At 37.7% G+C, this 16,022-nt stretch overlaps 1 protein-coding gene across 1 annotated transcript; it reads right to left on the bottom strand.

The window, feature by feature from the left end:
* Window positions 1-15,082: 15,082 nt before the first annotated feature.
* LOC138898645 (uncharacterized) lies at window positions 15,083-15,418 on the bottom strand. Its single transcript, XM_070184725.1, has one exon. The coding sequence runs from the start codon at window positions 15,416-15,418 to the stop codon at window positions 15,083-15,085; it is 336 nt and encodes a 111-aa protein (XP_070040826.1).
* Window positions 15,419-16,022: the final 604 nt, after the last annotated feature.

Here is a 16,022-nt window from a genome sequence, read left to right as displayed (position 1 = left end):
ACTTGGTTCCTTAAGGTTGGCCAAAATGGCTAAATTTGACTTCGATCGACGTTTTGAGTAAACGACCACGGAATTGAGATTTGACTATTCCAATATGTTCGTATGTTGATTTCGTACTTGGGCGTATGTTCGGATCGGATTTTGGATGACCCAGGAGCATTTCAGCGTCTAATAATGAAAGATGGCTCTTTGAAGGTTTTAACGTTCTTTAAATTTGGTTTGGAGTAGATTTTGGCGTTATCGAGGTCAAATTGGGATTTCAAGATGATGTTTGTGGACTTGATGGAGAATTTGGACGGGGTCCCGAGTGGCTCGGGGGTGTTTCGGACCGCCCGGAGCTGAGTTAGGAAAACCAAAAATTCCAGTTCTAGTTTCCTTCTTCGCGAACGCGAAAAGACCCACGCGTTCGCGATGAAGGATTTGGTCAGTGGGGCATTTTTCCCTTCGCATTTGCGATAACGGGGTCGCGTTCGTAGAGCCTTGAGGTCCCAGGCCTAAGCGTACGCGAAGGGCCCATCGTGTTCGCGTAGAAGGAAGGGACCTGGGGAGGGTCTGGCCAATTGCTCTTCGCGTTCAAGAAGGTGCCCTCATGTTCGCGTAGGGCAGGGCTGGTATGCCTCGGCATTCACGAGGCCCTGGTCGCGTTCGCATAGGCCAAGCTTTTCTGGGCCTGGCTGTTTGCCTTCGTGAACACGAGGCCTGTTCCGCGTTCGTAAAGAAGAGGGCAGCTGGGCAGTGTGTTTTAAAAATCAGGACTTAGCCATTTTTGGGTTCATTTATTGCACTCTTGGGCGATTTTGGAGCTTCAAAAAAGGGGATTTCAACCTAGATATTGAAGGTAAGTAATTTCTACCTAATGTGAGTTTAATACATAGATTATGGGAAGATTTTAACATGTAAATTTGTGGAAATCATGGGTTGGAAAACCTAGGTTTTTGATTAAAAAAAAAAAGGATTTAACCACGAAAATGGTTATGGAATTTAGTGAAAATCATATATTTGAGTTCGTGAGGTTATGGGTAACAACTTTCTTCAAAAAAATTCGAAATTCGGGCACGTGGGCCTAGGGGTGAATTTTAGGAATTCTTCAATTAGGGTTGGAAAATCACTTTAATTGTTAGGATATGAACTTTTGAACATGTATTGACTATTTTATATAACATTTGACTAGTTTCGAGTCATTTGGCACCGAGTTGAGGGTTTAAAGCACAATTGTGGACCAGAAAGTAAGCTTTGAGACGAAGTAAGTCTCCTTTCTAACCTTGTAAGAGGGAATTAACCCTATAGTTGAATTGAATTAATATGTGCTTCTATTTGTGGGGGCTACGTACGCACGAGGTGACGAGAGTCCGTACGTAGCTACTAATTATGCTTATGCCCGGGTAGTTTAGGACCCAAATCATGTTATACTTGCAATGTTTGTACCATACTTGTAATTTAAATGCCTAAATCATATTGGAATTTGATAAAGGAATTGTAAAAGGTCGAATTTCATTTACTTGAGTTTTTGACGGGTTACTTGACCGTTAATGAGAATTGATGTTTTCTTTGAATATTAGACTCTTAATAATCTTTGAATCGGTTGTTTATAAAGTATTTTTATCTTCTAGTGGAGTGGGCCGAACGCCTCGATAATAGAATAGATGCATCTATGGTTCGTTCCGTTCAACCCTCGACAATGCACAATTTATATATTTGTATGTTGGATCGGGTCATACGACCTCTGCATAATTCGTGCGTAATAATTCTTGGAGCCCAATTGTAAATAATATTGTTTCATTGGCTTGAGAGATTAATTTGTTAAATGATGGAAATTAATTTGGGATTTACTATTAGTGAAAGAATTGTTTATTTATTTCTTGTTATTGAGTTTTCAATTGTATTTCTATAATCCATGCTTAATTATAATTTCGGTATTTATTGTTAGCCCATAGTAGTTGTCGAAGTTGACCCCTCGTCACTAATTCTTCGAGGTTAGACTAGATACTTACTGGGTACATATTTTTTATGTACTCACGCTACACTTCTGCACTAATCGTGCAGGATCCAAGACAAGTGCATCTGGCTATCAGTCTAGCGCGCATCCTTGATTTCTTCGAGACTTAGCGGTGAGCTGCCTTCGAAGCCCGTTCTGCAGCACCCGAAGTCTTCCTTTGTTTTTACTTTCTGTCTATTTCACTTCAGACAATAATGTAGTATTTATTTTGTATATTATACTAGTAGCTCATACACTTGTGACACCAGGTCTTGGAAATTATGTTAGTAGACACATGATGATTTTTGGGTTATTTTACTTATCTCATTTTCTCTTAAAATTAGTTATATATCATCTTATTAAATTTTACCTCCTATTTATGCACTAATTAAAAATCAATTATTTTATAAATATTAAAAGAAACAATCATGGGGTTAGTTCACTGTTGGCTTGCCTAGCGGTAGCGTTGGGCGCCATCATGGCCTATAGAAGAAATTGGGTCGTGACAGGATCTTTGATATTTTAATTGAACAAGTGTCACAAATCTGAGGAACTTGGGGGAAATGGAGAGAGTAATAAATGGAGAGGAGTTTGGCCCGTAATTGTCTACCCGGTCATAAACAATTACCTCAATATGGACCTGCATTTTTGTGGGTCCACTAAGTAGGCGTTTGGACATAAGAGTTGTAAAATTTCAGAAAAAAGTGAAAAAGAATTTCAAGTGAAAATGGTATTTGAAAATTAGAGTTGTGTTTGGACATGAATATAATATCGGGTTGTTTTTGAATTTTTGTGCGTAATCTGAAGTGAAAATTTGAAAAATAACTTTTTGAAGTTTTTCATATTTTCGAACAATTTCGAAATTCATCTTCAAGTGAAAATCAAAAATTTCATGGCCAAATACTGATTTCGAAAAAAGTAAAAATAATTGCGGAAAAAAAGAATCTTTTTTATGGCCAAACGGGCCCTAAGGTTTCTTACCCAATCTCCCTATTATTTTTGTCATGACCCAAAATCCCGCCACAGGCGTCATGATGCCACTTAGTCTCTAAGACCAGGCAAGCCGATTATAATAACAATTCAAGCCATTTTTGTTTATATAAACCAATAGCGGAAATAATTACAAATATAACAACCTCCCAAGACTAGTAATACTAAGTCACAAACTCTAACTAAATATATGAAATGATCTCAAGGATCGAATACTCAATACTGTTTGATTAATAATTAACAGTACAATAAAATGGAAAGACTTCAAGGGACTGCGACGACCAAGCAACTCTACCTTGAATCCTTGCGATCACACTTTAACTTTATCCGAGTCCGATAGCTCCAATACCTGGCTCTGCACAAAAATGTACAAAAGTGTAGTATGAGTACACCACGGTCTGTACCCAGTAAGTATCAAGACTAACCTCAGTGGAGTAGTGACGAGGTACAGTCGAGACACTCACTAGTCTAATAACCTGTGCAATATAGTATACAAAAATAATAGGAAATAAAAAATAATGATGGAAACAATAATCAACCAGTGATATACACAGCAGGGCGACAAGAATACCATAAATATTGTGCAACAAATAATGAATACAAGTACAACCAATTAATCAAGTCCTTCCGGTATAAATCTTTTGGCTATATGTTTTTTAAATAGAAATCTGCAGGATATAATACTTTCAAATAAATCTGTTTCAATTATAATTCCTTCAAATAAATATTTTTCAAATAAAATTCATTCAACTAAATCTCTTTCGAATAAAAGTCATCCTGTGACACAGCATTTTAAAATCATAAAATATGGGTCTTAGTCCACTTTTATATTTCCACGGCACCTCATGCCAATTTCTCTATCACAACCGCACGGACAACTCACGTGCCAAATATCATCACCATTTAACCACGGCACCTCTGCCCACATTTCATATCACAATTGCACTGACAATTCACGTGCCAATATCATCATTATTTACTCACGGTACCTCGTGCCCACATTTCATATCACAACTGAACGGACAGTTCACGTGCCAATATCATCATTATTTACTCACGATACCTTGTGCCCACATTTCATTTCATAATCAGCCTGGCAATAACCACATGCTCCCAATTTCAACATAGATTAGACTATTATCAATTTACCAACAACAAGACAAATTGCACAAGGTATAAAAATGAACACAAGGAAAATCACAACATCACATGAAAATTACCAATGCAATAACCCCACATCATCACATATCATCCTTGACAATAGCCACCCATATCTCTCATATAGCCACCTTTATCCCTCCTCCCTGACAATATCAATAGCCACCTTTATCTCTCATATAGCCACCCTTATCACTCCTATAACAGCCTCCCTTATCCCTCCGCCCTGACAATATCAATAGCCATCCTTATCGCTCCTATAGCCACCCTTATCACTCCTATAACAGCCTCACTTATCCCTCTGCCCTGACAATATCAATAGCCACCCTTATTGCTCCTATAGCCACCCTTATCACTCCTATAATAGCCTCTCTTACCCCTCCGCACTGACAATATTAATAGCCACCCTTATTGCTCCTATAGCCACCCTTATCGCTCCGCCCAGATAATATCCCAACACATATAACAACAGTGAAATGCCGCCCTTATACCCACATAATATCAATAATAAAATGCCACCCTTATATCCTCAAAATAATAACTCAAATAACACAATAATTTACATGGAATATTATCACGGCAACATAACAAAATCAATTCATATCACAATTTGCCCAATAGCCACAACCAATTCTAAAGATATAACGAAATCAATTAATTTCACAACAAATAGCCCAAGACTCCACACAATGTATATAAAACCACAAAACAACAACAGAGATGGAAAATACTCAGTATAGGGCAACACCTTCATTAATCCAAATTATTGCTTATTATATAACAACTCGGTTTAAACTTATTTCATTAATTATTTGCAGGTGAAAAATCCATAAAATAATTATTTTCAGGAATATCAAATCACCAAACTCATGGAATTCACATAAATATACAAGCAATAACCACATCAAATTATCATATAAAAATAAATTCAACAAATGCGAATTGAGGCATGGCAAATAGATGATTCAATAAATGCCAATAATTATCTAATTTACTACACAATATGCCTAAGATTTTAACCCAATCAATTTTGCACATATAAGCCCGAGTTTGCACTCGTCACCTTGCGTACACGGCTTTTCACATTTCACAAATGGCACATAAGACTCGATACCTAATGGGTAATTCCCCCACTCAAGGTTAGGAAAGATACTTACCTTTTTTAAGTTATGTCGATATTTCAAAATTTCCTTCTTACTTGAATTGACATCTGGATAGCTCAAATCTATCCAAATTAATTGTATAACTTCATTAAAATTCATCGGAAACAATTTCGGATAATAAAACGTTGACTTAAAATTTTATTCTAAAAAGTCAACCAAAGTCAACGCGAGGCCCGCCTCTCGGAACCCGATAGAATTTTTACGAAATCCGAATATCCATTCCGATACGGGTTCAACCATACCAAATTTATCAAATTCCGATAACAAATCGTCCTCAAATTCCGATATCAAATTGCCCAAATTTTCATCTCAAAATACTAATTGAATGATGAAAATAATGATATATTCATGTACATTAACCAAATCCGAGTTAGAATCACTTATCCCGATGATTTTCTTGAAAATTCCACGAAGAATCGCCACAAACCGAGCTCCCAAAGTCCAAAAATAAAAAATAAGATAAAACCCTCGTTCATGTAGTACAAAATCTGACCCCCATTGTGCTGACCGCACATTTATTTGTGCGGTCGCACTCAAAATTGTGCGGCTGCACTTCTGCAGCTCTGCACTACCAAGCTTCAGTAAATGGACCATAACGTTCTCTACAAATGTCCAAATGATGATTGGTTTACCTTTATCGAAACTAGATTCAAAGGGCTACAACTTTCTTTTTGAATCATCTCCAAATTCTATATAGATTAAAAGATATAAGCCTCCAAAGTCAGAATATCAAACCTGCAGAACTCCCCTGGAGAGCGGCCGCGAGCAAAATTGTGCGGCCGTAGACAGAATTGTGTGGTCCACACTTTTGCTCTGTGATCTGCACTTTTTCCCTTTGCCTCAGCACTCAAAAATGTTCCCTCACACTTCCAAAAGTTTCAGAACAATATCAGAGTGACGAAATGCCCAGACTCGCTCAAAACTCACCCTGAAACTCATTCGAGCCACTCGGAACCCCGTCCCAATGCACCAACAAGTCCTATAACACGATACGAACTTAGTCGGGCCCTCAAATCACATCAAACAACATTAAAAACACGAATCACGCTCCAATTGAAGCCTATTAAAACTAAGAAAATTCCAACTTCTATGATCGATGCTGAAACCTGTCAAATCAATTCCGATTGACCTCAAATTTTGCACACAAGTTATAAATGTCATAATGGAGGTATTCAAATTTAAAGAATCAGATTTCGGCCCCGGTCCCGATATCAAAAAGTCAACTCCCCGGTCAAACTTTCAAACTTAAATTTTTATTTTTTCCATTTCAAGCCTAATTTAATTACGGACTTCCAAATAATTTTTCGGACACGCTCCTAAGTTCAAAATCACCATACGAATCTGTTGGAATCATCAAAATTCTATTCCGGAGTATGTTGGCTCAAAAGTCAACTCTTCGGTCAACTCTTTTCTTTTAAGCTTCTTAAATAAGAATTGTTCTTTCAATTTAATCTCGAATCATCCGAAAACCAAACTCGACCACACACGCAAATCATAATACACATCACAAAGCTGCTCGTGACCTTATGTCGCTGAACGAGACGCTAATTATTAGAACGACAAGTTTGGTCGTTACAATTTTGGTCATCTCAAAGGTAATAACAATACACATGACACAATAATAGAGATTTGCAAGAACTACATGCAGTGTAATTAATCTTCTTCAGCTCCGGAATTCTTTTTATAAAAGGTACAATTTTAATTGATTTTAGAAATGAGTTTATAAAACTTTACTAAACAAAGTTTTAGTAAGCTTTAAAGTCCTAAATCTTAGAAAAATAATTCAATGACTATTTTATCTAATGTGAATTCTATATATATATATATTAAAAGCATGTAGACCCTTAGCGAAATATCGTTCGACCTTTTTACCCTTAAAAAATAGAGGTCATATTGGACAAAATAGTTATTTAATTATTTTTTCTACTATTTAGAATGCTAAAATTAACAAAAGTTTGATTGTTCAAACATTCGTTATGTAAATGCTACTTTTCTACTTTAAGTTTGCGAGAAGTCGAAGATCTTTGTGAATTTGCCATGCCTTTTCCTATTTATGTAAAAACTTATAAGAATCGTACTCTTCTACTTTAAGTTTCCTACGTTTAATGATCTTTATAATTAATTAGGAATCGTAGGAAACATCTATGCTAGTTTTTTTTTTTGTAAGAAATATTTTAATCATATGTAAACTAAATCTATCTATCTCTATCTATCTATCTATCTATCTATCTATCTATCTATCTATCTATTTATCTATATCTATATCTATCTATCTATCTATCTATATTATTATAAAAGCACGAATAATTTATACTAAATGTTGAACGATTAAAATATTCTCGAAATATTAATTGACTTTTATAACCTTAAATATTTGTATAATTTAAGGATATAATTGTAAATCATCTAAGGCTTGAATTCTTTTTCGATTTAAACTATATATACGCCGACCTTACAAAGTTGATTTTAGGTAAACTTCTTTTGAGACTTTATAGTTTTAGACTATTCCCTTTAATTAGACCTTAAGTTTTGGATCGTATCAATTGTTATCACAACATTCGAAGTATTGATGTTTTTCTTCTTCTTTGTTACTTGCTTTTTATCAAGTAGTTTATGTTCGGTAAAATTTTATTGTCTAAAAATGCCCTCGAAATATTATCGATTTTTATGACCTTAAATATTTGTATAATTTAAGGATATAATTATAAATCACTTAACTATAAAAAAAAATCTGATTTAAACTACGTATACGCCGACCCTACGAAGTTGATTTTGGTTAAAATTCTTTTGATTAGACTTCATCCAACATATGAAGTATTAATCTTTTTGGTTCTCTTTTTCTTTTTAATTGTTATTAACTTATTTCAGATTTCTCAAGTAATTTATGTTCGATAAAATTTTATTGACTAAAATTAAAAAATAAACATGTAATTGTATCAAGATAAATAATTGATAAAGATCAATGGAATGTTTTCTGCTTTCATGGGAAGAGAAGACATGAGGCTGACGGGTATCTTATAGAACATATCTTAACCTTTGTTTTTAATCTATTATTAAAAGAGATTTAAGCATAATAATAGAAAATAACCAAATCAAGTTTCAGCCTTTCGAATTTACGAAAACACATATGGATAATTTAGACCTATATTGACAATTACTGGAGCAAGTTGTAATGGAGCGAAGCTGCTTGATTAGATACAAGATCGAAAGTTGATACAAGATATTTCGTGCATCGCACGAGCATAGAACTTAGTACTATATTAAAAGCACGAACGTTCTTAACGAAATGGTATTAAAACACGTATTCCATTTTTCAACATCTCCTTTTGAAAAATAAGAGATGTTTTTTGTTAACTAACTCAAGGAAGAAGTTATAGTGAAATCATATGCCAAAACAATGAATTTAAAAGTACATACAACTTCATTCTTTGATTTTTGAGTAGGAAGTTTTACAACAATTGGTAGGAAAGGTCAAAATGGAATACGTGTTGAATTATTTTGTAGAGCACCACAACATGCATATTTGCTGAACTAAAAGGAGGTATTTAACCAATAAAATAAATTGCATACTAAAGTATTCAAATGAAATTCACAATTATTTTTAAAACTCGAACCATAAAATTTACCATGAGACATCCATCTTGAAGACACACTCCTACAAGCTAAACAAACATGCTTGAAATTATTTTCCTACCATTTTCATTGGGTATAATTAATAACTACACTCTTCTTCCTAGGGACATGATTGGTTAAGACTTCAGAAATTTTTTCGCTTGAGGCAGTAGTGTGATTACTGATTTTCCGTTTGGGAAAAGCCTCCTGACACTAACACTATTATCATCTCTTTCATTTTTACTTATGTTCTTTCATCATTTCTTCTCCCGCCTTTTACTTCAGCTCTCTCTGTCCCTCCCCTCTTTTTGAAGATGATTTTTGCTATGTTTTAATGTGCGTACCAAGAGTGAAGATATGTATCTAAAGTGACTTATATTAACCCCAAGAAATTAATGTGATAGTTATAGAAGTGCCTCTCCATTTGCACTATAATTTAGATTCAATTAACATGTTGTTCTAATCTACGTTATAAGTTAAATCTCGATAGGCAATAGAAGAGGTTAATTTCTTTATCTTTACGACTCTTGATAGTATCGCCTTTATTTTATTTTTTTTACGATTTGGTACATTAGTATTATAGGATTAGTGTTTACTTGAATGGCAAAATGGTTATTCAGATTTACATGAATATTTTAGTCTATTAACTTTTAACTTAAGATATTTCAACTTTTAGTATAAGTATGATTGAGGATGGGATGATTCCAATCCTATGTTAGGCTTGTATTATAAACATGGCTGATGTATACGGTCAGAATCAGGCTTGCCTAATTTCATACGACTAATCGAAATCGGGACGGAAGATCAAGGCCCGACCCCAGTTATATCGAAACATGATACAGAGATGGATTGGTAAGCTCGTGGATCACTGGCCTATCAGGATCGAGGTCAATTCGAGACCGAAGCGAGAAAGAGATTGAGCAAGATCGAAGAAGGCCTGCTACGCCGAATAACGGAAAGCCGAGATATCCGTGATCGGGCGAGGATCGTGGCGGGAATCTCGGCACATATCGAGTTAGGATAGGATATTTAGCCTATCATGGAATTTACTTCTGTAATTAGAAATATACCATAAATAGGGTTCCTCTGCTATATAAAGAGGGTCTTAATCATTTTGTAACAAACATACATTCACGCACAACAAGGCAATATATCATATTTTCTCTTGCAAGCTCTGTTGTTAAAATCTATACTTTTTAATAGCATACTTAGCTGGTTCAAGGGCGGTCTAGATCGAGGGTCGTGGTTGTTCATCATATTAGTTAGTTTTATTTATAATTAATCCCTACCATTAATTCTGACATTTATCAGTTTGTGCCAAGTGAAATCACATATCCTTAAAACCACTTATAAGTTTAATTATTGTCCTATTTTAAGGCAAAACAGTTTAGTGCCCACCGCGGGGCTAAGGATAATAGTGATTGTTTGGTACAATTTTTCTTAACACACATAATTTTACGCTTGTTCTTTGAAGTGACTTTGATTCCAGGATCAACATGTCAAACTCTCAAGTAGCACCCACACACACAGACGATGGCATCGGTCTCTATGGCGAGAATTAGCTGCCCCAGGAAACGGAGTACCTCCAGTAAACCCCGATGGAGCTCCGGCCGTGGATCCAATCGACGTCAGCTCCCATATTGCTATTAATGGGAATTTGGGCGCTGATCCTTAAAATAGCGTCTGCAGAGATGCTCGAAGAGCTAATCAGAACGCACAGGGCGGTGGAGAAGGTGGGATTAGCCTTCGAATGATATTCGAAATGTTGCAGACTCAACAAGCTGCAATAGCACAACTTCAGAATTAGAATTGTGCACCAAACAGGATCGAGATTGAGCCATCGCAAGAAATTGTTCATAGAGATAGAGGAGAATCGGAGACTAATCCTGCTATCATAAAGAGGCTTGAGGATCTGACGAAGCGAATCGAAACAAGAGAAAAAAGGATCGAGGAAAACGATAAGAAAGTGGAAACTTATAATTCCAGGGTCGACCAAATCTCTGGGGCACCACTGTGTTGAAAGGACTTGATTCCAAAAAGTTTGTCCAAATACCTTTTCCCCTAGTGCGGCTCCGAAGCCAATTCCCAAGAAGTTCTGTATGCCCGAGATCCCAAAATATAATGAGACAATAGATCCAAACGAGCACGTTACCTCATACACGTGCGCCATTAAGGGAAATGACTTGGAAGATGACGAGATTGAGTCAGTGTTGCTGAAGAAGTTCGGGGAAACTCTATCGAAGGGAGCTATGATATAGTACCATAATTTACCATATAATTCTATTGATTCGTTCACTATGCTTGCAGATTCTTTTGTAAAGGCACACGCCGGAGCTATCAAGGTAGCCACAAGAAGATCGGACATTTTCAAGGTAAGGCAAAAAGACAACGAGATGTTCAGGGAATGTATGTCTCGGTTCCAAATGGAACGGATGGATTTAGCACCTGTAACGACCCGACCAGTTGTTTTGAGAATTTAAGTCTTGTTTGGTGGCATAAGGCCCCGAGCGGCTTCGTATTATGTGTATTGACTTGCCTGCGTGATTGAATTCAGTTACCAGATGATTCGGAGTGATTTGGGATACTTAGTTCCTAAAACGGAAGCTTAAGTCTTAGGATTTTTACCGTAGTCGAAAATATGTGAAGACGACTCCGGAATGGAGTTCCGTCGGTCCTGTTAGCTCCGTTGGGTGATTTTGGACTTAGGAGCGTGTCCAGACTGTGAATTTTAGGTCCCTAGCTTATTTAGGCTTAAAATGACGAAAGTCGAATTTTTGGAGATTTGGACCGGTAGTGGAAATTTTGATATCGGGGTCAGATTCTGATTCCAGAAGTTGGAGTAGGTCCGTAATGTCAATTATGACTTGTGTGCAAAATCTGGGATCATTCAGACGTGATTTGATAGGTGTCGGCAGCGGTTGTAGAAATTCGAAGTTTCAAGCTCTTTAAGTTTGAATTGGAGGGTGATTCGTGATTTTAGCGTTGTTTGATGTGATTTGAGGGCTCGACTAAGTTCGTATGGTGATTTAGGAATGGTAGGTATGTTTGGTTGAGGTCTCATTCGGGTGCTTAGCGGATGGAAAAATTGGACTTATGCAATTGCTAAAGATTTTCTAGTTCTGGTGTTTTCGCACCTGCGGAAGGGAGAGTGCAGGTGCGGATTCGCACATACGGAGTTAAGGGCGTAAGTGCGCTTTTGGTCATGAGTGCTAGTAATAGCAAGTGCGACGCGTAAGCCGCAGAAGCAGAGCCACATCTGTGAAAGGGTGATCGCAGAAGCAAAATGGAGAAGGAAGCTGAGTTGGCCAAGTTCCCGTAGAAGCGGACAGATGAGCGCAGATGCGCGTCCGCAGGTGCGGATGGGTGTGCACAGGTGCGAACCTGGGAGTTTAATGAAACTCCGCAGGTGCGGATTTTTAGCCGCAAAAGCGGTTGCGCAGATACGACTATTTATGTCGCAGGTGCGGTCACACCTCGGCAGAAAAGAGAAATTCGAGGGTTTGATTTCATTCTTCGTTTTTTGACTTGAGAGCTCGGAATTTGGTGATCTTTCGAGGGATTTTCAGAGGAAACTTTGGGGTAATGATTCCTAACTCGTTTTTGGTTGTATTCCATTAATCTATAGTTTTTTTCTCCATTTAATTTAGTATTTAGGTTGAAAAGTTGGGAAAATGGGGGAAAGGTTCTTCAACCGAATTTCTGAGTTTTTATTGGGATTTAGACATCAGATTTGGATTATTTTGGTACGAGTGAACTCGTGAGTGAATGGGTGTTCACATGCAATGGAAAGACAATGCTTAGCCTTATGAAATTGAGGAGGCAGGGCTTAGCCTCATGAAAAATAGGAGACAATGCTTAGTCTCCTGCAATTAGGAGACAATGCTTAGTCTCATGCAATTGGGAAACAGTGCATAGTCTCATGCAAGGGAAGGGCAATGCTTAGCCTTATGTAGTTGAGGATCCAGGGCTTAGCCTCATGCAAAATAGGAGACAATGCTTAGTCTCATGCAATTAGGAGACAATGCTTAGTCTCATGCAATTGGAAGGCAATTCTTAGCCTTATGCAATAAAGGAGACAGTGCTTAGTCTCATACAAGAAAGGAGGCAGTACTTAGTCTCATGCAATGGAAAGGCAATGCTTAGGCTTATGCAATTGGGGAGGCAGGGCTTAACCTCATGCAAAATGGGAGATAATGCTTAGTCTCATGCAATTGGGAGACAGTGCTTAGTCTCATGCAATGGAAGGCAATACTTAGCCTTATGCAATTAGGGAGGCAATGCTTAGCCTCATGAAAAGAAAAGATAATGAGTGATAGTAGAGTATTTCTTAGCTGGAGACATGTTTGTGTTTCGTAACTTTGTCATTATGAAGATAGTGATTTTGATGTGTGTTCGTATTTGCGATTATTCCTTGTTCCTGCATCAAAAGAAAAGTCATGAGTTTTGCGGGGAAGGTTGGTTCATGCCTTCGCCTGCTTGCTTTGCTTGTTTTGCTCTGTATCGAGATCCTGCTCAAGTTACCATGGGTAGCATCTAGCTGCTTCATAAAAATAAAGTTTTCGAGAAAATATGCGTGCATTTGATGAATGTATTTAATTAAAAACATAGTAGTATGCAATATCAAGTAAATTAGATGAACCAATGACTGTGATACTTTAGAGACATTGTGACTTCTTTGCATTAGAATTTTGAGGGTCCTCCTCAAAATTCTGCCCCAGTTTAATGAGCAATTCTTTGACCGTTTTGCATATAATGAAATTGGCTGGATTTGCGCCGAAATTTTGAGGGTCCTCCTCAAAATTCTGTCCCAGTTTCTGACCATGGTGGAAAATGAAGATTTTATTGAATTGTGACCGAACCCACATGGCTGCCTACGTATCCCCTCTTAAACGGGAATCAGGTCAAGCGTAGTTCAGTTATATCAGATGAAGAAATACAAACAATCTAAAGATAGTATCTTTTGACTGCGTCTGAGTTGATAGGTTTTAGCCAAACTTCTCAGTCCATCTCTGCGATTATGAGCGCTCCTCCTATTAGTACTCTGTGAACCATGTAGGGCCCTTGCCAATTGGGCGAAAGTTTCCCTTTGGCTTTATCTTGATGCGGGAAGATCCGCTTCAGCACCAGTTGTCCTGGTGTGAATTGTCTAGGCCTGACCCTTTTGTTGAAAGCTCTAGACATTTTGTTCTGGTAAAGTTGACCATGACATAGCCAGTTGCTCATAACGAATTCGTATCCATTCTGCATCACTGAGTTCAGCCTCTTATATGACTCTCAAAGAGGGAATTTCTACTTCGGCAGGAATGACGGCTTAAGTGCCATAGACCAGCAAATAGGGAGTTACCCCAATAGATGTACGAATCGTGGTACGATATCCAAGTAGGGAAAATGGTAACTTCTCTTGCCATTGTTTGTGATTATCTACCATCTTCCTTAATATCTTCTTGATGTTCTTATTGGCAGCTTCCACAGCTCCATTCATTTGTGGCATGTATGCTGTGGAATTCTTATGCTTGATCATGAAGGTTTCGCACATGGATTTCATCAAATCACTATTAAGGTTAGTGGCATTATCGGTGATGATTGATTCTGGTGCCCCGAATCGACAGACAATATGATCCCTAACGAAATCCCCGACGACCTTTTTAGTTACAGCCTTGTAAGATGCGGCTTCAACCTATTTTGTGAAATAATCTATGGCCACTAGAATGAACATGTGCCCATTTAAAGCGGCGAGTTCGATTGGATCGATGACATACATCCCCCAAGCGGAGAAATGCCAAGGTGAACTTGTTGCATTGAGTTCATTGGCTAGCACTCGTATCATATCTGCATGTATTTGGCACTGATGACACCTTTGAACATACCTGATGTAGTCCGTTTCTATAGTCATTCAAAAATATCCTGCTCTTAATATCTTCTTGGCTAAAACGAAACCGTTCATATGTGGTCCGCAAGCTCCGGCATGTATCACTTCGAGCAGTTTGGAAGCTTTCTTGGCGTCAACACATCGTAATAATCCTAGGTCTGGAGTCCTTCTATACAGAACTCCTCCACTTTGGAAGAAACGGTTGGACAATCTTCGGAGTGTGCGTTTCTGAGTATGATTTGCGTGCTCCGGGTACTCTCCTTTTGCCAAGTATTCTTTGATGTCATGAAACTATGGATTCCCATCAGTTTTTTCTTAAACATGAGCACAATAAGCTGGCTGATTATGGATTCCTACTGGAATAGGATCAATGAAATTCTTGTCTGGGTGTTGTATCATGGAAGATAGAGTGGCCAACGCATCTGCGAACTTATTCTGGATTCTCGAAAATTGTTTGAAATCTATTTTTGTGAACCTCTTCATCAACTCTTGTACGTAGTACAAATATGGAAATATTTTGGTATTATTTATAGCCCATTCTCCAAGAACATGATGTACCAAAAGGTCTGAATCTCCAATTACCAGCAATTCCTGAACGTTCATGTTAATGGCTAACTTGAGCCCCAAGATGCAGGCCTCATATTCTGCCATATTGTTGGTACATGAAAATTTGAGCTTTGCAGATACTGGATAGTGTTGTCCTATTTCTGACACTAAAACTACTCCAATTCCTACTCCTTTGAAGTTGCAGCTCCATCGAAGAACATTCTCCAACCGTCATAGGTTTCAGTGATATCTTCTCCTACGAATGATACCTCTTCATCGGGAAAATATGTTTTCAGTGGTTCGTATTCTGCACCCACAGGATTTTCTTCCAGATGATCTGCCAATGCTTGCCACTTAACCGCCTTTTGAGTTACATAAATGATGTCAAATTCACTCAGTAGTATCTATCATTTTGCCAACTTTCCCGTAGGCATGGGTTTCTGGAAGATGTATTTTAATGGATCCATTCTTGATATGAGATATGTGGTGTAGGCATAGAAGTAGTGCCTCAACTTCTGAGCTATCCACGTCAAAGCGCAGCAGGTGCGCTCTAGCAAAGAATACTGTGCTTCATAGGGTGTGAACTTCTTGCTTAGATAGTATATGGCCTGGACCTTTCTTCTCGTCTCGTCATGTTGTCCCAAGACACAGCCGAAAGCCCCATCCAATACAGATAAATAGAGTAGCAGAGGTCTCCCAGATTCTGGTG

This window comes from Nicotiana tomentosiformis, chromosome 9, assembly GCF_000390325.3.
Source record: "Nicotiana tomentosiformis chromosome 9, ASM39032v3, whole genome shotgun sequence".
NCBI classification, from domain to species: domain Eukaryota; kingdom Viridiplantae; phylum Streptophyta; class Magnoliopsida; order Solanales; family Solanaceae; genus Nicotiana; species Nicotiana tomentosiformis.
This window is presented reverse-complemented; position numbering and strand designations above follow the sequence as displayed.

What these genes read in the sequence shown, in the direction of transcription:
- LOC138898645 (XM_070184725.1), bottom strand. Translation starts at nt 15,418, where the DNA reads ATGGCAGAATATGAGGCCTGCATCTTGGGGCTCAAGTTAGCCATTAAC.